This window comes from Sander lucioperca, chromosome 19, assembly GCF_008315115.2.
Source record: "Sander lucioperca isolate FBNREF2018 chromosome 19, SLUC_FBN_1.2, whole genome shotgun sequence".
Lineage (NCBI taxonomy): Eukaryota > Metazoa > Chordata > Actinopteri > Perciformes > Percidae > Sander > Sander lucioperca.
In genome coordinates this window covers 26,039,843-26,060,482 of record NC_050191.1, presented here as the reverse complement: position 1 = coordinate 26,060,482, position 20,640 = coordinate 26,039,843, and the positions used below count along the sequence as shown (strand labels likewise).

The 20,640-nt window shown below is 42.7% G+C and overlaps 2 protein-coding genes across 7 annotated transcripts in view; one reads left to right on the top strand and one right to left on the bottom strand.

The window, feature by feature from the left end:
* The window catches only part of tab2 (TGF-beta activated kinase 1 (MAP3K7) binding protein 2), a 48,850-nt gene extending 45,017 nt beyond the window's left edge, over nucleotides 1-3,833 (top strand). For 3 of the 5 annotated variants that reach the window (XM_031285621.2, XM_031285626.2, XM_031285625.2), the window contains one exon: nucleotides 1,759-3,833. In XM_031285621.2, the coding sequence (XP_031141481.1) occupies nucleotides 1,759-1,898 (140 nt within the window). In that variant the 3' untranslated portion in view covers nucleotides 1,899-3,833. The remainder of the gene's footprint in view (nucleotides 1-1,758) is intronic. The other 2 variants (XM_031285623.2, XM_031285624.2) reach the window with 1 other exon arrangement.
* A 2,372-nt stretch (nucleotides 3,834-6,205) lies between these two features.
* LOC116040346 (probable ribonuclease ZC3H12D) lies at nucleotides 6,206-19,748 on the bottom strand. 2 transcript variants are annotated; one of them, XM_031285657.2, is made up of 6 exons: nucleotides 19,556-19,748; nucleotides 18,049-18,510; nucleotides 14,395-14,534; nucleotides 11,012-11,246; nucleotides 10,114-10,220; nucleotides 6,206-7,522 (listed from the first exon to the last, which is right to left on the bottom strand). In XM_031285657.2, the coding sequence occupies exons 2-6, from the start codon at nucleotides 18,345-18,347 to the stop codon at nucleotides 6,624-6,626; spliced, it is 1,680 nt and encodes a 559-aa protein (XP_031141517.1). In that variant the 5' UTR covers nucleotides 18,348-18,510; nucleotides 19,556-19,748; the 3' UTR covers nucleotides 6,206-6,623. The 2 variants fall into 2 exon arrangements, with proteins under 2 accessions (XP_031141517.1, XP_031141515.1); XM_031285655.2 differs by having other exon boundaries at nucleotides 18,049-18,450; nucleotides 19,556-19,747.
* Nucleotides 19,749-20,640: the final 892 nt, after the last annotated feature.

The following is a 20,640-nucleotide window of genomic DNA, read 5'->3' as shown; positions in this document are numbered from 1 at the left end:
CTCTGTCCTTCTCCTCCTCTTTTTTCATTCCTCCTCCCTGTATCTTCAACCATATATACGGTCTTTAACGAGCGTCTTGGTTTTTAGATTTGAAATTCAAACCCCTCGTCTTAATGTAGCAGGACTTTTAATAATTGTATATACCCTGTGTAAGCTATTTGCTTATTATTTGGAAATCCATAGCCATCCCTCTGTATTTAGGCTTTGATAAAACCATGAAAGTGTTTTATGAACTAAAATGTTCTGTAGCAACACAACACCATCCAGAAGCACCTAGCACAGTGTTTGTTTTGGCTTGGGTCCGTTTAAAATGAACTGCATTGAGTGCTTTTTAGAGTTCTGAAGAGGTAAAACTATCCATTATTTCACAATAGAAATGCTAAAGATTAATGTTAATGAAATAAACGTATTTGTATAGCAAATATCGTCTATCTTGTTAATCATCACACAGCCTCTGAGGTTTATCCTGCGGCCTACAGCTCTGACTTCACACTAGATGTTTGTATTTTCAGTATAATGATGCTTTCCATGTCTAGACGGCACGTCGCTGTTTTAAGTTGTTTTGAAATCCTTCACTGCCAAGCATAATCAGATAAACACACTAGTCCTGTTCCCATTCACATCGCACTTGCACTAGAAAGCTGGATTGAAACAACATTTAATAAAACGTCTTCAGTTGTGTGAAAACGTTTTCTCGCTCTTTTGAGGTGTTTTTTTTTTTTTTAAGTCTTTAGAAAAAAAGCTGATGCTCTAAATGGGATATGGAAACACCTTGCTGAGTAAGTTCTGCCGTAGCGAACATTTAAACTCCCAGGACTGATCAGCTGTTTCCTGTCGGCGTCTTTTCAGGTATTCCCATAACGTGGCTTCGTCTCCTGACAGCATGAAACGTGGCCAATACTAGCTGACGTAAAAGAACTATTAAAACCAAAAACCTGTCGTAGATGAGTTAGATGGCGAAAGGCCACTTGTTTTGTTTCCGGTTAGCGACCGCTACTTCTTCTGCTCTGTTTATTGGCAGATTACAGCCATGCGTAGCCTGTAGTGCCGACTTCTGACTAAACTATGCTGGCTACATGTACTATGGCTACATTTCAAAATGTTAACGTCTTCTGTCTTGCACTGACTTAGGCCTCCTGCACACTGGCTGCGTGGCCTGAGCGTGGTGTTTCTGTTGCGTGTCGGTTGCGTGGCGTTTTCTATGTCTTCACACATCAGAAACGTGTCTGGCGCGGCGCTGCTGCTGCTAGCCTTGTCTGTACACATGTATGTTTCCCATTGATAAACTGCACTCAAGCAGTAGTATACTTCATGTGAAACATAAACATATACTGATCTGATTACAGCAAAGACAACATCGGCAGTATGGACGGCAAAATAGGCTACAGAATATTTCTTTCTGTATTGACAGGTGCAATATTTAAAATCGATAATTATTTATTATTTTTATAAATGACATTTATATCTGCATTTATGTCAAAACCCAAGACGTGCGTGTCACGCAGGCAGTGTGCAAGCTCTAGCCTGTTACCATGGGAGCCGAAATAAAAACAGGACACGCCACGCAGACGTGTGAAGGAGCCCTCATTTGACCAGTGGATGTACGAAACACAATTTTGTTTTTTATGTGGTGCATAAAAATGACAAACAGAGCTGTCTTGAATCCTGATAGGTTTGCTCAGAATTTGCTTGACAATTGCACTTCTTCGTCTCATTCCGTGTCCTGACCTTCTTCGTCTCCTCTTCTCCTCTCCACAGACTCGGGCAGTAAGATTGTGAAGCCCATCGCAGACCAGGAGGAGGACGAGGGGACGCAGTGGAGCTGCACCGCCTGCACCTTCCTCAACCATCCCGCCCTCAACCGCTGTGAACAGTGCGAGTTCCCGCGGCACTTCTGAGCCAACGAGGCCGCCGCGCGCCGCCTGTCTTCTACCAGACCAGAATAGCAAAGGGCCTTTCTGTTTCTTCTTTTTCGGTCGTTGTATGAAAACTCGGACGGGGGGGGGGGGGGGGGGGAGTGGGGGGGCGTCGTCATCACGCGTCCTGTTTTTTTCTTTTTTTTTCTTTTCTCCTCTCTAAGGTTTGTAGGACGCTGTCCACGGAAGGCTTGACTGGATAGCGTTTACAGCTTGTGTTTTTCATAAACGGCTGGCAGAGTGGGATGATACCTCACCTTAGAGACTCGGATGGCGGGGGGGGGTCAATCGACGGGTGACACTTTACCCCCGGGGATACCTCGCTGCTCCCACTTACAGTATTACGAGTGTGGCCCTGCAGTGTGACGGCGCACATATACACACACACACACACACACACACACCTACATACACACACACAACCCAGGTGCCAACGTGCCTTTTTTGCTGATGACATTTAGTTTTTTGGTTTTATTTCCTGTGCGGTGGCATGGTCACGGGATTGGGAACTGTGTTCAGCCACTGCTCTCCATCTGAAGGGAAACTAACGGACTAATCGTGGACTTTAAAGTTTGTTTGCTGTTTCTAGAGGATGTCAAAGGGGGACCACTCAAACGTGCCTCTTGTCCCCTCACCTTTTCTCTTCAGTCATGTTAATGAAAAAAAAAAAAAGAAAAAAGAAACTACGTTGCATGCTTTGTGTACAGTACACGGAGGCAGAACTCCCCTTGAGCTTTTTACTGTACATACTTTTAGAATGTGCCTTGAAAGCCGTCTTCCTCACACTATGAATCACTTGTATTTCCTGTAAGTATAGCTTTATAGACTTGATTAACTATTTTTTGTTTTGTTTCCCTCTTTCAAACAAATAAGCACCGTGCTCCCTTTTTTAAAGCTTTTGACTTGATTTCTGTGAGAGTTGAAGCCTTGCAGAAGGAGAGCAGCAGAGCAGTCACTATGAAGCTACGTCTGCCCGCTCTGCTCACCGCTCCGTGTCATCGCTGGGTTTCCTGCGCACCGTCTGCAGATGCAGCGAAGAGGAATGGCGATGGCGGAGTCTTATTGTTTTTTTCTTCTTCTTTATTTTTCAGGATGCCAAAAAAAAAAATGTCGGGACTATCGGGGGAGGGAAGGGGTTTAAAAACAAAAAAGCAAAAATTGACAAACTGCCATCTTATCTGACAACTGGAATGTAGGTTTAATGTTTTGGGGGACGACGACAACCTCAGTGCAAAGAGACTTTTCCAGTTCAGTCAGGACGATCCTGGAACAGCTGATTGGGTTCAAAGTTCCCATGTTGCTGTGCGCCTGAATTGGGTTTTTCGTGAGGTAACAAAGTGAATATGTTTGTGTTTAAAGTATTCCTATGATGTAGAAATATTCCTATGGGTCGCAAAAAACATGACTGTCCACTTTGTATACTCTTATTTTTATTTGGCTCATTTCATCCTCCTAAGCTTTTATTGATGAGGGTGTCTCTAAAGTTTACTTCTTGTGATTAACTTACCTTAACTGTGGAGTAGTTTCTTTGTTTAGTTTGTTTCCACACTTGTGAAATGTTGCCTTGCATCATCCGTGCCTTTTAGAACTATTGAATTTGTATTGATACTCTATTCTGTCACATCCAAGTGCCATTTTTAAAAGCCTAAAATTTGGTATTGTTTAAACCCATTTAAAAATGAATTATTGTCTCTTAAGCACTTACGCCATACTTTTTTTTTTTTTTTTTTCCAATCCAAAGAAATCCGTTTTCAGCTTGATCTGCACCTTGGTGTGAAGAGGCAGTTTATTCATGTTTTATTAAATGGAAACAAAATAATTTGGATATCTAAAGTGTTTTTTTGATTTTAGCTGGGAAAACTGTCTTTGTAACAGATAAGTTATTTGTAAAAATAATTAAAAAAAAATCTATTCAGATTTGTCGGGGGTTTGTCTTTGTAATGCTGATGCTTTTATCCACCAGATGGCAGAAGAGACCAACATATGTCGTGACATGGAGGTATTAACACTTACAGTTTTTCTCAGTTGCTAAAACACTAAAACCCATTGGCTGAACAAAGTTCTCAGTTGCCTGAACTCATTTAGATAATTGTGCAGTCTGTTGTCAGTACCTTAAACCATTTCTCATGGTAAAACACAATTTGCAGATCTCACTTAGACTTTTCAGCAAAACTCTAAACATTCTCATTCTCAAAACACATTCTGCACTTTAATGCACATGTCATCCATACTGGTAAACACAAGTGGCAACAATCAAATACAAATAGAGAATACATGTCACTGATTGAACACAACCACTCAAAATTGATTTCACTTGTTTCAAATGATGTGACACAACCAATATAAGCCAGTTCAAAGAGCAAACAGGTTGTTGAAGGTGGAAAGGAGAAAGTCTGAGAATGGATAGAAGAAATGACGTACGAGGACGAGGTGTCAGGGCTGGATACGGCACACGAGAGGCTTCTTCCCCTGTTGCTTCAGGAGGGACAATATTGCTTGTGATGTCGACAAAGTGCTCTGGCCTGAGCCAGCCCAAAGACAAGAAGAAGCACAGTGATCACATGTTTACTCCTTTGATTTTTGTCCCTTATTGTATACTGTAGTACAGTGCATTGTAGGCTGTATACTGTACAATGGACACATTGTATGGCCCTGAACATTGTGCTTTCCATTTGTTACTGTAACAGTACTGACTGCTCAATAGATTTTGACTGGTTGCAGGTTCATATCAACAAAGTACAAGCATTACAGCATTACAGTATCACAGAGACAAAGTACAAGTTTGTGAGATGCAGGGTACAGTACTGTAAAAAATAGGGGTACAAGGAGGAGGAAGAACAAAACAAATTGCAAAGAGCAAAGTAGATATTTCTGATCAATTTTGAGCTACTATGATAAAACGTGTTTTTGTTCATCTGAAGACAATGACGGAAAAATATGAAATTAGTTTAGAGATTAAAAATGTACTTCTCCCTGATAACTATATGTTTTGAACTATGTGTTTTCTATTTTTTGGTGTATTGTTTACTGACTGCTTGATAGTGTATATCACTTTGATCACGTTGTTTATGATTTGAGAGCAGTGTTTGATTTCGAACACCGGTAAAACTGTTTTGAGGCGAAAGTTTGATTTTGCGAGAGGAGTCCAAGGTTTTGGAAATAGTGCTTGAAGATGAGGTTTTGTGTTTAATGTTTTCAGAAAATGTGTTTTAGCAATTGAGAAAAACGGTAATGTTCCCAAATCTTTACACTGGCATAATATTAGTAAGGGATCTAAACTAATTGAGCATACATTTTTATGGTGTCCTAGCAGGAAAACGGCAGCTGGAACTAATAGTTAACAATGGGTGCAGGGCTGGCTCACTGGGACATTTTGCTTGTGTTTTTCCATTTATGACCAGTCAACATGTCTCCTGTGAACAAGTTATATTTCTCTATGTTAATAACTGATGAAAACATCAGTTAGTTTTTTTCTTCTTCTCCTTTTGGGTATTTTCTGCCTTTATTTATAGCTGCATAACAGTAGAGTGATGGAGGAAAAGATAGAAAAAGCTGCAACTAAGATCTGCCAGACAAGAAGCAGGGACGTTGCAGCTCATGGTCGGCGGCACCCCCCCCCCCCCCCCCTGACTCCTGACGGTTTGAACCAACAGAGAGCTCTGAAGCAGTGGTTTTCTGCCCTGTTGCTTTAAAGTTGGACTGTAAGAAGCAATACCAATCTTTTCTAGAAACTCAGTTTTGCTGCTATACCGTCTAACTTGGTCTGGTATGACCAGAAGATTAGGGTGGCTAATGTTAGTATACCTAAGATATATAATAGTGTGTATAGTGGATCTATTACTTCATGCGTCTTCTCTACCTTTGCTTCTGTTTTCGCTTTTGCCATATCCATGATTTGTCTCTTATGGCTCATGTTAAGAAAAAGTTACATAGTCTCATTTTAAGGGATTAATCTGGTGTTACTCTTCATTTTTTGTCAACAGCATTTTATCCATGTATTAATACATTGTATACATACAAACAAATGGTAGCTGTATGGTGTAGGAAGAAATGGATGTTAACTGAAATATCTCAAAAACCATCCAATACTGGGGACTAGGGGTCAGGATATCTGCTGCTGTTTTATAGTGACTGCCCCTTTTAAATGTTACATAAAAAATAAAAATAAAAACTGCTGCTCCACTGGCCCAGAGCTCCCAGCATGTTGCAGCAGGTATTTGGTCGTGATAATGAAATACCTGCTGTATCATTACTGAATGCGCAGAGTTCATCATTGACAAATATCCAGAATGATTTGAGTGCTTTTATTTCACAGGAACTGCAAAAACACAGAATTCATATAAAAACAGATCAATGACATTCAAGTACAAAATAGTATAATAGAGTTCCTCACTTTGAGGCAACATGAGAAAACAACACATGCTGCTTTAATAAAACCTTTTCACTGCTACAATAAGTAGCATGTACAGAGCGTAGTGCATTGCACTTTTATACTAAAGAAATAGCATTCAGTCTGCTACGTGTTTAAGACTTCATCAGATCGAGTCACTTTTTTTATGATTCGGGCTTAGGTTGGACTGTGTTCAAGCAAGATTGTTTGGCCACAGTATGGTTCGTAATAGTTAAGAGAAGTAGAAATGTTCATTTTTTTTCACTTTGCCTCTGGGATGAGAAGCTGTAGACTCAGTTTGAGTCAAAACTATGTATCTAGAAGGAGATGTGGCTCGTCCTGTAGCTCTGGATGAGCGAGATCAGTTCGGACATGTCTGAGACATGTGGGTAAGCATTCATGACTTGCTCCACTGTGCTCTGAGGGAAGAGGGTGCTCAGCTGGCTCCTTAGGCCCTTCCTCTGCTCGCCGGACTGGCTCTTGTCTCTTCTCTGTGCCCACGGGTCCCTTGGTAAGCTGTGGCTCTGTCTGTTGGAATGCTGTCTCAAGTACTGCTTCTCTGAAAAATGGCCAGGATGCTCCCTGTTATGTGGAGGCAGAGCTGGGCAGGAGTTCCATGCTGGGTGGAGGTGGTGGGACACCCTTGTGTCCTGGTGACCACACCTGCAATGGCTGCACATGGGGCGTTCACAGGGCACTGAACCGTTGTGATGAGAGTAGTAGCCTCCTCCGCCCAGACAGGGCCTCTGGGTGTTCCCACCAAAGGACCCTGAGAAGGAGTAGTCGTCGTGGCTCAGGCTGCAGCTGGCCAATCCGCTGCTGTAGCTGTAGGGAGCATCCTGGATGTAGAGCCTGGACATGGAGCTCTCCATGGAGCCGAAGGCCTCGTCCACATCGGGGCTCGGGCAGAAATGGAGGCTGGTGTTTGGTTGGCTTCTCGGGCTGCTGGTGTCTCTGTGATACATGAACTGCTCGTTGGGTGAAGCCCTGAGGGATTGATCCTCTATGCTCAGAGGCGGAGGGGTGGATGAAGTGTATCTGACCGCCGGCTGATACACAGCCGGGCAGGAGTGGGTGTCCTGCAGGCTCGGTTTGGGCGAGAAGTTCTTGGCTCTGTCTCTCAGAGCCCTCAGTTCATCGGCCACAGACAGCTGTGATTGGTTGGCCCGCTCTGGGTGGTAGAATTTGCACTTGACTCCATAAGTACACTTTTTTCCTAAAAGAAAGAAAGAAGAGATTATTTATGGGCTCCACAGCTGTAAACCTGTATCACCTGAAGAAACTGTTAACTGTGTGTGTGTGTGTGTGTGTGTGTGTGTGTGTGTGTGTGTGTGTGTGTGTGTGTGTGTGTGTGTGTGTGTGCGATCCCCCTAACATTAAACACACATATGAATCAGTGACTGACAGGCAGGCTAATAACTGATCAGCTGAGTGGCCTTCCGCAGGTTTCAGATGCCTGAGTCAGGAGTCACCAAGGCTCTACTTTTCTCTGATACCCCGTTTACACGTCCATGGTTATTTTGATAAACGAAGACATTTCCCTTCGTTTGTGCCCTTCGTTTACAGGCAAACGGAGAATTTGCCTCTGGAAACAATTCTTTCTAAAAACGCCAGCCAGAGCGGAGATTTTGGAAAACTTGCATGTAAACTGAGACAAACGGAGGTTTAGGCAGCCGAGAGAGAGAAAGAGGAAGTGATTCGTTGCTGCTATTTTCGGGATTCTGATTGGCTAATGTGGACTCGAGCTTCTCGTTACACTGCCACCTACAGGTTTGGCGTGCTCTTGACGGCATATATACACGGGTTCATGTTAACGAACACTTTTCTGAAAACTGACAGCTGTGCACAATGTTATTTTTAAAAACGGAGAGGGTGAAATGCCTGTTTATGAAAATAGCCGGCCACGTGTAAACGTAGCCTGAGAGCGGCCGGCCTCAGGTCATTTCTCAATTGTCTGAAAGCTCTTTAAAAAAAAAAAAATCTCTAAATCTCTAAACCAAAGAACATTATGTTGTGTTAAAATCATAGTTTCAATGAAGGCGGATAGAAACTTTTAGAGTCTACAAAGACATAAAACAAGGACAGAGATTTCCACACAGTTTAGAACATCAGCCTCAGCTGTACTTTGTGTTTAGTGCTAATTAGCAAATGTTAGCATGCTAACACGCTAACCTAAGATGCTCATGGTGAACATTATACCTGCCAAACATCAGAATGTTCATTGTGAGCATGCTGACACTAGGCACCGCTGTGCTTTAGGCTAAAAGTGCAGCCTCGTGGGATCATCTCTATGTTCTCAGGGTCCTCATTGGAAAGGTTTGGTAAAGGCTATCTTCGCAGTTCAAATTAAAAAAAAAACAAAGGGAGATGGATGTTTCAAATGCAGTTTGAATGGTAAACATTTGTTCAGCCACTTTTGAGATATCTAAAGTCTAAAGTCAAGAAAACTGTTGAGGGCGTAGGTTTCAAGGAGCTTAACATCAGTAGGCTGCAGTAGTCTCGCATTGTCAGACCTATCGCCACAGCGATGTGTCAACACTGGAAAATGGTCTGGCTACACCGCTTATCTATTCTGGAATGGGGAGGCGGGGACCGCTCTGGCTTGTTTGGTCACAATCACAACATCCTGGGTGGCGCTAAGCCCTGGATGCAGCAATGGAGCTCTTGCAAAATAGAGGGGAGGGACATCCGGTGCTGTTGAGCCAGACTAGTAGTCTATAAGCTGTAGGTGATTTCTTTTTTCACACACTCAACAGCCATTTTAATTCCAGAGCTCGCCTCCCTACGCACACATGATCCACCAAAATAAGTTCCTTCCAGAGGCTATTTTGCAGCGGCACCGTACCCGCGTTCGACGCGTAGCGCCGCCCAAGACGATTGTGATTGGTTTAAAGTAGAGATGCACCGATAGACCGGCCGGTGACCGGAATTGGCCGGTTTTCACTTGCTTGGCCATGACCGGCGACTGGCAGGTCAGTCTGACATATGCCGATTTCATGCCGGTCAACGCTACAATGAACTGACAACATAAGTTATACCAGTTACAGTTCTCAAGGACGCACGCACACATGGACGCGACAGCAAAGTCTCTTTTTCCTTTCTCTCAACTTTTCCGCCGTGTGTCGCGCGAACCCGCTCGCGGTGTGAAGCGCGTGTCCGCACTATTCTCGCACATGTAGGAACCTCATGAATTAACCTGCAACATGTCAGCTGTTTGGAAATTCTTCAGCGTGTGTGCAGAAGATAACAAGTTTGCAATATGCAACACCTGCAAGGAGAAAGTAGGACGTGGAGGGACGACACCAAAAACCTAAATCACATTTTTTTTGTTGGATATTGGATGTGAAAAGAAGGAAATGGTTCTAACATTGCACTTTAGATGTGTGTGAATTTCCCACACCAGGAGTCATTTATATAGTTCTATTTTATAGTGATCCATTATCTGTTCAAAAAAAGTTCTATGTTCTGTGCAAAATGTTCTATTAAAGAAAAGATAATCGTAATCGGCCTAGAAAGTTGTAATCGGTGCATCTCTAGTTTAAAGAAATGCCAATAAACCAGAGCAGGTTTTTCTCCTATCCAGGAATGTTGTGTGAACTAGCCAGACCCTCCCTCCGCAGCGCTGTGGACATACTGTAGGTCTGGCAATGCGAGACTACAGGTAGAGTCATTGGTATGTAAAATGCATTCAGGTACTACACCTACGCTGGTTGTTATTGTGCTATTATAATCCCCCGGGAGAGGACAAGGAAGTGTAACCTGAGCAGCTGTATGTGTCACTGGGTGAAACAAAAAGAGTAAACCAACCGTAAGGACAATGCTGCAGCTTGTTGTCAGGAGTCCACGGCTTCTTCCGCAGAAAATCATCAATGGTGGGACCATTTCTACCCAGAGGATCGTCTGGAGGCATGAACCTGCACCAGCACAGAGACACAGTTAGGATCAGCTGTTAAATGCATGGGGTTATGTTGGGGGAAAGGGAACCTTCTCTCTAACTATGGGCCCTATTTTAATGATCTAAGCACACGGCGTGAAGCACCTGGCGCCGGTGCGTTTAGTGCGTGTCCAAATCCACTTTTGCTAGTTTGACGGCAAAAAAAAGGGTCTGTGCACAAGGCGCATGGTTCTAAAGGGTTGTACTTAGTGTCTTCATTAATTCATAGGTGTGTTTTGGGGCGTAACATGCAATAAATCAATCAGAGTGTCATCTCCCATTCTCTTTAAAAGCCAGGCACGTTTGCACATTGGCGCATTGCTATTATGATGGAGGATTTCCACCCTAATATTTTTATTTTTAATCTTTTGCATAGTGTGCGTGCGCTGTGCACGAGCCTAGGCGCAATTAACTAAGTCACTGTTAAAATTACAATGAAATGCTGCGCTATTGACTTTAGACCAGGTTTTTGTTGGTCAATGGCGTGATCACTTCCCGCTGCCTCAAGATAGCAAGATGTCAAGAACGCACCTGAACACACCTCCCTGTAAGACCAGCACGCCCATGGGCTCACAGATGGGCGCAGGTGCATTTGTTATTTAAACGATGCGGGCGCTGGACGGGAAATTGACAACTGCGTCAGTCTTAAAGTAGCAAAGACTCTTGTGTCGGGCTTTGCGCTGCGCCGGGCGCATGATAGGACCCTTAGTATGCAGAAGAGGTTCCTCTTACACACTCTGTACGGTGGCCTACAGCCATCATCGGTCTTACTTGTCATTAGCGAAGGTGTACATCAGCAGCCTCTCCTCTATGAACTTCTTCCACTGGGGATTCTCCGTCTGCAGGTCACGGTAGTTGTCGTTGGACACGATGATGCCGTCTGAGTCGAAGGCCAGCTTGACGATGTAGCGGTCGTCGTAGCACACCACCCTCTTACCGTTAACGCAGCGAGACGGCGTGTACACCAGGATCTTCCTCCTCTCCAGCTCATGGAGAATATGTTGATCTAGGAAAACACACAGGAACAGCGTTGTTTTATCATTATTATAAGGCTTATTATCAGCCGAAGGCAATGCAACCACCTGGTCAATCGTGTGTCTGAACCAAATAAATGTCTACGATTTAATGTTATCAATCGCTTGTTGGAGCCATAGACTGTAAAAGGTTGGAGCTCATTTTGATATCTTGTTAAAAAAATGAGTTGATGAATTCCCAGTTCAACCTGACTGAGCCATCGCTAGCTAGGCTGAAGTATGTTAGGCCAGTGGGGGGGTCAAAGGGTACAGATGACTGGCCCAAGGCCCAGGAGGGGGGGGGGGGGGGGCCGGGGGTGGCGGATAGTCTATGGTGCTTGAGTGGATGAGGGGCCATATTTCCTTATGGCTGGCCTGGCTGTTGCACCAACACACAGATGAGCAAGTCTGATCGTTCACTACAAGGGTTGTACTATCAGGTCTCGTTTTATTATACATATAAAAAGCTTTTAATTGTTTTTAATGTGCATGTTATTTAAGATGTTTTATTGAGTTTTGGACATTGCTCTTGTTTAATTAAAATAGATTTTATTTCATTTTACTGTAAAATGGCATCTCAACAATTGGGTAGAAAACGAAATAACGTTAAAAACACAAATATGTCGCTGTGTGGAACCATTAAAAGGTTGATATACGAGTGTGTCCCAACATCATGTTCCTTAACCAGAATGTAACAGTCAACATTATAACCATGGAAACATTAATGCAAGAAAAACAAGTGTGTTCTGGTGCTCTCTGAAAGGTTTCCATTGTTCCTCGCCAGGGAAAGTGTTCTGAGGCCGATGTGCGGCATGTTGCAGCCTGTACAAACTGTTATTTTGATTATCTTATATCCTTGTTGAGATAGTGAGAGCTTTACACCATGATCATAAAAGGTATGAAACAAACGGCACTTGGCACTGAGGATGCTTCCTTGTAAACTGCTGATGATCACTTTCAGGAAATAAGCTATTTTAGGTCGAGTTGATTCAACATGAACAAAAGACTGGATATCAGTTTTGCTGGTAACACTTCCTCATTGTTTTAGAAGTTCCCATTAACAGTTTGAACCATTGGATGGACTCCATGTGAATCCATGGATTAAAAAGGTTGTTTCCTGATCAGCATAAGGATTCATGTGTCCTTCCAAAGTCTTAGTTTCAGACTGATTACCTAAAAACACCATACGTGTACATGTACTGACTGGACTTCGTTCAGCTTGATGGTGAGATATTCCTCAGGCCATAACTACAATGACAGAACTATGGGAGCTGATGATGTCATTCCATATCCAACTCGAGTTCAAGCTAATCAATATTTAATATATTAACAATAGGTTCAATCACTGTGTATTGTGAGCAGTTTCCCTCAGCAATGCTGCTCCGTGTCTGCTGGGTGTGTGAATAGTCAATTGTTTGCTAACATGTTCAACATAGCAACCGTAGGCTTGTTTTGCCCCCAAATGGCCAATAATGCAGCTCTAAAATGGAAGCGCCATCAACGATATGTTGGGTGAAGCAGCAAGATGGAGATCTGTTCAGTGTGTCTCCAAGCACCTTCTAATGGTGTTGAAGTTCCACGGACAGGCCCTGATGGATTCTGGGTTATTCTCCTATTCACAGCTTCAATGAGCCTGGGACACTCTGTACTGAAGCTAGAAGCTGCGTGACGAGCCTTTACGATCAAATCAACTCTGGCTCACTTACAAATTCAATTCAATTCAATTTTATTTATAGTATCAAATCATAACAAGAGTTATCTCGAGACACTTTACTGATAAAGACCACACTCTATAATTTACAAAGACCCAACAATTCCAGTGAATTGGATACGGTGAACAGTGGCAATTATAGTCACAATAAAGATAATGGAACTATGACTAGAAATAGTAGTTGTAGTAGTTCAGGGAGTACCAGGGCACTGCAGAGTGTAGCATAGTATAGCAGGGCGCACAGCTGCAACCATGATTTAGGTGCCACCCTAACAAAGAGATGATGAATAGAGTTGCTGTCTTTGTCTTTGAAGCTTTAAGTGTCAGTTGGTGCGTCCATAAATTCTGGTTGGTCCTGATCAGCAGTGCCTAAATACGTCATTGTGTTTGTTGTGTGGAACTACTTCCTCAAGTTTTGTGCCACCACATTGACTGGCACATTAATTCATGCCTGTCATAATACAATATGACATCACAGTTGAGATCAGACTCGAGTCTTACAAGTAAGAAGAACAAAAGTACCACAGGAATTCATCCAGTTTCATGTTTCATGTAAAGCACTATGAATTGCCTTGTTGCTGAAATGTGCTATACAAATAAAGCTGGCCTTTCAGGTCCTCAGGCAGAGACCTTCTATCTGCACCCAGAATAAGATCCAGGTCCAGTGGGGGGGGGGCCTTCAATTACTGCGGTCCTGCTCTCTGGAACAACAGGCCTAATGACCTGAGGTCCGTCACAACTGTGTCTACATTCAATAGAAAATTCAAAACCTTTTTATTTTCTCATGCATTTGTTTAGTGTGTGTGTGTGTGTGTGTGTGTGTGTGTGTGTGTGTGTGTGCGTGTGTGTGCGTGTGTGTGTGTGTGTGTGTGCGTGTGTGTGACAAACACTTCCTCCCATAGTGCATTGCTCCGAGAAACAGCTCAGTTTGCATTTTCACAATTGGCCTCCACTGCCTAATTCTACATGTGAATTTGAATTTGTATGGTCACAGTCTTGTTTTTTATTTTGTTAAGATCATTTTTGCCCATTTTAGGCCTTTATTTGATAGAACAGCTTAGACATGATAGGGGAGAGAGAGGTGGGAATGACATCCAGCAAAGGGCCACAGGTCGGAACCGAACCCACGGCCGCTGCGGTAAGGACCGAGCATCTGTATATGGGTGCACGCTTTACCAGGTGGGCTACCCAAGGGGCCGAGTCTTGTTTGTTTTTGTTGTGTATTCTTATTTCTATTCATGCTTTGTTTTAATGTGTATGCTGTTTTTTAATGTAAAGCACTTTGGGTTTACGTGTAATGAAAGGTGCTACACAAATGAAATTGACATTGACATTTAACTGACCTCACAGCATGTCAATGAATGAGTGAATGAGTGAATGAGTGAATGAGTGAATGAGTGAATGAGTGCCTCCTCAGATCAGTCAGGTACCTGTGATGGGAGCTTCGGGCCGCGGCTGCTCCTTCCTCCAGAGGGGGATGAAGACGGTGATGTCTCGCAGCCCTTTGTCCCAGAACCAGTTCACTGCCAGCTGGAGGCCCTGACACGAAAACACCTTCTTGTCGCCATGGCTACAAAGACACAAAAGCCAGAGTTAACAATAAAAAATAAAAAAAACAGCTTCTTCTTTTGTGTTTCCGTGCATGCTATGCACACACACCTCTTCTCCCTTTTTTCAGGAAGTTGACGGTGTCGCAAGGCGAGCTGAGAGTTCTCTAAAAGCACAGAGAAGCGAAACTGTTCACGTGCTCCTACGTCTCAAGGCGTAACCGTAAAAGAGTTGTTTTTACTGTAAGTTACTGAGCCTTGCAAAACAGTGGCAACACTTTTAAATTGAGAAATGACGCAAGTAAAGAAGAAAAAACATTTGTTGGTGTCATCACATCTAAACCCTGATCGTAACGTATCAAAGCTTCTGATCAGTGAACAACCTCAAAGCTTGGTCAATATGCCCTGGATGTATGGTGTAAAGAAATGGCTTTAATACCACTTTTGAAAATGTTACATCCCGAAGGCAAGATTAACATTTCATACAGCAGTTTTACACATCTTCCTTTATGTGATAAGATCACGAGCCTCTGTTCATTTTCACCCTGAAACATTTCCCTAAACTAGACCGTGAGAATTCAATTCAAGGAATAAATGAATGTGGGGAAACCTAAAAATCATTATTGTAACTTATATCAGCAGTACAGCAACAAAGATCTGCTATCTGTAACAGGTTCACCAGCTGTTCTCTGAAACTCAAACACACTGTAACATTCCCAGGAAGAGCTACTTAAGTGAACTGGATTGTTTTGCATACAGGAGAAAGTAAAATGTGTGTGTGTGTGTGTGTGTGTGTGTGTGTGTGTGTGTGTGTGTGTGTCTGTGTGTCTGTGTGTGTCTGTGTGCATGTGACTGGGGGTTCCCCTTCTCTCTGTCAGCAGGAAGTGGTGAGGCACTTTGCATACAACAGGCTTCAAAGACAAAATACAAGAGTTAAGAGGGATGGCTTATGGATTCTGAATACATCTATCTGTCTTGCATAATGATACTTTGAATGCTATTTCCTGGATCATTTATTCTTGCAGCCTTCAGCTCTTTCCCGAATTTCTATTCTACGCTGTCAGAGGGTTACACATTCAGCAGCTGGTTCATTTGCAGACGTACATGTCATTGCTTGTGGTCATATACTGTTGGCTCAATCAAAGCAGCAGTAATTGATCTTTATTTTATGTTTTTTAGCCACAACAAGCTGTAAACACTGACATATACGTTGTTAAGTAGGCACATTGCTGCCTATCTCCACATCCAGCAGTTACAAAGCAACACTAGCATTCATTAGTCTTTGGCTACGTTCACACTGCAAGTCTTAATGCTTAATGATTTTTTTGCTCAGGCTAACTCCCGCCGTGACAAATGTTGATGTAGATTGACGTAAAATCACATCAAATCCGCCTTGGTTGTTCACACTGCGGCCGCATTTAAAAAAAAATCAGACCTGGGTCTGATTCAGGACCACATATGGAAGTGGTCTAAATCTGATTTGAAAAAATCTGATCTGGGCAAGATTTGAGTGTTCACACTACTTCTGAAGAAGTCTGACCTGGTCACTTGACCCCAAAAAAATCAGATTTGGGCCACTTTTGCCTACAGTCTGAACGGAGCCTCTGTGTCCACCTGATGGCTGTTAGTCCAGTATTCTTTCTCCTTTAGCTGTTGATCAGTCTCCACCAACTGCTGAGGGAAAGATCTGTCTGTTTAGCTGCTAAATGCTCCACTATGTTCACCCGCTAGTCTCTAACTGTGTCTGTCTGCTGTTTGCTGCAGAGCCGCGAATGCACGGTGGGTTTAACAGCTTCCTGCTGAGAGACTAACGACCAAACTGAATAGCTGTAAAACCAACACAATGATCTAAAAAGGCAGAATGCGTCATAGAGCTGAGAGAATGTGCCAATCTTGTCAGTATGAGTGACATCTTTCACATTACAGCAAGTCATTTGATCTGTTGTCTCTAAAAATAGTGATTAGTGCAGCTTTAACCCTTGTGTTGTCTTCCCGTCGACCATGCAACTTTTGGTTTTGTTTTGTCACTTTTTTCAACGTTTTTGTCACTTTTCCCGATGTCTTTGTCGATTTGTTTCTGCGCCTTTTGACGTTTTTGTGTTTTTTCTTCCCACGTTTATTGAATCTTTTTCCGAAATTTTTGACACTTTTTTCTTAACTTTCCATTTTTTCTCTCCAAATGCTATTAAATTGAATAAAACACTGAAATTCAATGAAAGAAGTGAACTGATCATTTGTTTCACTTGTGGGGGCGCTTACCGGGCACGGAGGGGTCAATGAAAAATTATATTGACTTGCATTATGGGAATTGTGGGAGACAATATTTTTGGAGGTTGAGCTATACTAGGGCCTTTAAGTCAGCATATCTCAACGTTTTCCAACTTAATACTGAATCACTGCAGTGCCCCTTCAATAAGGGAATAAGCCAGTGATGGGCAGCAGTGGTACACAGGGTCACAGCAGATCAGGTGAGCTAACTGTGAGTAACTCTGACATACAAGGAAACAGATAAAGAGTCACTCTCCCACACAGCCTCTGACTTTCATGCCTGAGGCTGGACTACAGTCTGTACTGTCGTAAGTCCTGCCTTACCTGGGAACAAAGGTGTGATCGTAAATACTTTGCCCACTCAAACACTCACTGCATGTCCTTACTGGAATATGGGTTGTGAAAGCATTGCTCTTTTGTTTTCCGTTAGCATTGTATACCCTCCTCCTACCTGCCATGTTATTTGTTGGAGTACATTTTGACTCAGAACTTCCTTGTTACCAATTTAGGTCAGGTAAAGGTGGCAACCTTGAGATCATATGAGGCAGGAATGCCACTCCAATAGAGCGTCACACATATTGCAAGTCACGCTGGATAAGAGTATCATCTTGAACTGATATAGTCTGATGGGAAATTAATGAATATGTCACTCTGCCCTTCTTGAATTGAGAAGACCAAGGCACGCATCACGTTTTCACTTCCCACATCTTTAAAGAGGAAGTGTGCTGCAATCAAATTTGTGATGTGAAACAAGATTTGACAGAAATACTTGTTACATTTTTTAGCATTTGAAAAAGAAATTGAAACATTTCAAAACAGTATCTCAACTGAACGTTGACATATACCAGTCTGTCCTTTAATTAATTAGTCTAAATAGTTCATAATTTCTGCTTTTTTAACTCAAGGATTAGGTATAATTTCCTATAAATTAGGTTTATTGACCATGAATTCCAAAAATAAGTGTAAAACTAGTGGTGTTTATACATGGTAGTGAAAAGAAGTGTAAAACGGCAACCAAAAAAAGCACCAAAAACATTGAAAAAAACACCAAAAGTGTCAAAAAAGGGACAAAAAGGTCCCAATTTTTTAGTTTTGGCCCGGGAGGACGACAAGTGCATGGCCCAATGGAAGACAACACAAGGTTTAAGAGAGTAAAATCTTGAATGACTGCAGAGTTAGCAAAGTGATATTGGTACTTTTACTTCTTTCAGCACTGCACCTGGATATGAACATACAAAAGCATTGTTAATGATAGAAGTACTAACTCACCTCATGGCCACGTTGCTTCCATCTATAACCACAGGTCTGAAGCCAGCCACTGGCTCTCTGTCTGGTCCTGGTCTGGGTTGACTGGGACCAGGGCTGCAGCCCCTGGACACCAGTTTGGGACTGTTTGGGCCACTTGTGTTGCTGCGAGTGTGGCAGGTCTTTATCAGCTCCTCCAGGATGTCATTGGTCTGGGCGTCTTGGTGGAGGCTCTCCAGCACTCTCAGGATGTCACTGTGAGAGTACCCCAACTTGAGAAATCGCTCCACTTTGGCGTGCTGCTGCTGCTGCTGCTGGTCCATTATAGATGTGTGTTTCCTCTCTGGCTTCTCAGGGCTGTCTGGCTGGCTGGGGAATCCTCTTCGCCTCCTTATTCTGACTCGTCAGCGTCTCCACGGCAACGCCCTGTGTTTTCAAGCGGTTGACAGGTGTCAAAAATGGGGATGGAGGCAGAGTCAACCTCCACTGTAAACACAGGAAGCACAGCTGCGGTCACACAGGGGGTTTCAGGACCAATTGGTTGAGGTTTGGCGCCTCGCTGATTGAATCTGCTCTGGTTACCACAACCTCATGACTGCCAACGCAAGCACAGCAGCGGCTGACGTCATGCTGGTGAAGAAAGCCCCCGTCACACACACACCAAGAGAGGAAGCTGAGGGTCACACTGATCTTGTTCTAACTTTACCTCCAGTGTCACTGAGGTCAGTTACCAAAAACAAACATGAATGGAACTGATGGGAGTGTTAATGCTGCGAGCCTCGCCCCATTCCGCATGTTTTTATTGCTCCTTGTGGAAACCCCCCCATGAACTTCACTGATGTATTTTGACAGTGAAGACGGTTGAATGACTCAAGCCCACTTCTTCCACTTTTGCTTCCACCCAGCAGATCAAAATCTGAACAAACTCTCTCACAGTATTACACCTGAAAGAATGAAAACACTACACTGTAACGGTGACTCAGGTGTGTCGAGTTTAAAAAAAGAAAGAAAAAAAAAGCCCTGAGCTTCCTCCTTGATTACAGATAAAACATATCCACCATACCTTCTTCTTCCTTCGTACAAGCTGTTCAATCATCGCTATGCATAATATGCATTTGATGTGTCAACTTGACAGTTGAAGTATGAGGAAAAGACATGTTTGTTTTTTTTATCTGAGACATCCTCCACTGTGCATGGGGCTTGGCTCTGCACAGGCTTGCTACAACCTGCACCGAACCACATCCTTTGCTACCGAATTGACATTCAGTTTATTGACAAAGCCCCGAGACCTAAGTTTTCCTCTGAAACTAACAAGAGTATCTATCCATCTCTGAGTGATTGTCCTTACAAACTCCAGCAAACTTTGCCCTTTGCAACGCTGTGCACTCAAGTTAGCACACCACAGTCTGACCCCGGCACAGTCTCTCACAATCTAGAACACAAGTCTGAACAAGACAACAAGAATTCACATACAACACGAACAGAAGAGATACATTGTCACAGGACTCAAGTTGTCCCATTCTGTACTTACGCATTAAACCAGTGGTGGATCGGAGCCTGAGTCTCTCCTGCTGTCGCTGTGTGTGAGCTGCTCTCAGTCACTCACTGCTCTTATTACTCACAGGAGGAAGTGTCTGCTCGCTGCTGAGAAAAAAAAAGGAACGCTCTGTAAATGTGTGATCACTACTTCCTCATCAGGAGTCAGGGCTGTATTGAGCCTGAGGGATTCATTTCTCTTCTCTCTCTTCATTGAGCCCTTCCTGTGGCGAGCTGAAATAAATGCTGACTGTCTGTGACAAAGCATATTAAGCCCCAGGAAGCAAGCCGAGGTCAGACTCAGTTTCATCCAATCACACTTTTTGTCATAATTCCTATTTTAGTTCATGCTGTCACAGCAAGGGGAAACAGCTGCTTGTGTCAACAAGTTTTTTTACACTTTAGTTTTTGTACAGATTAACCCTCCCGTTGTCCTCGGGTCAAATTTGACCCATTTTCAAAAAGTTTCTATACCAGAAATTTGGGTTTCTTTCAACCAAATTGTCAAAAAAATAAAGTGGAAGGTTCCATGCAACGCTCTTCGCAAGTAAAATAAATGATCAGTTCCCTACTTTCATTGAATTTGGGTGTTCTATTCAAATACATAGCATTTGAAAAAAGAAATGATTAAAAAAAAAAAACCGTTGCATGGGGGGAAAATACAAAGAAAACGTGAAATAAAGCGCAGAAAAAAATCGACAAAACAACTCAAAAAATGATAACAAAAACTTGTAATAAAGTGACAAAAACGTAAAAGCTGCACTTTTCAGATGTTGTCTGTTTTGTTAAATGTATTTCTATGAAGCTAAATGCATTCTATTGTATTTTCTCCTTTTCTCCTAGAATGGCGTCCGCCAAATAAAATGTATTGTTATTATTATTTATTATAAAAATCTCTGGGAAAATAACAAAAAACTTGGAAAAAAGGTGACAATTGACAAAAACATCGGAAATAGATAGTGACAAAAAAAACTTGGAAAAAACTGACAAACGTTGAAAAAGATGACCAATATGTAGATTTATTTTTTATTTTTATTTTGACCCAGAAAAACTAAAAGTTGCTTCCTGACGACCATGTAA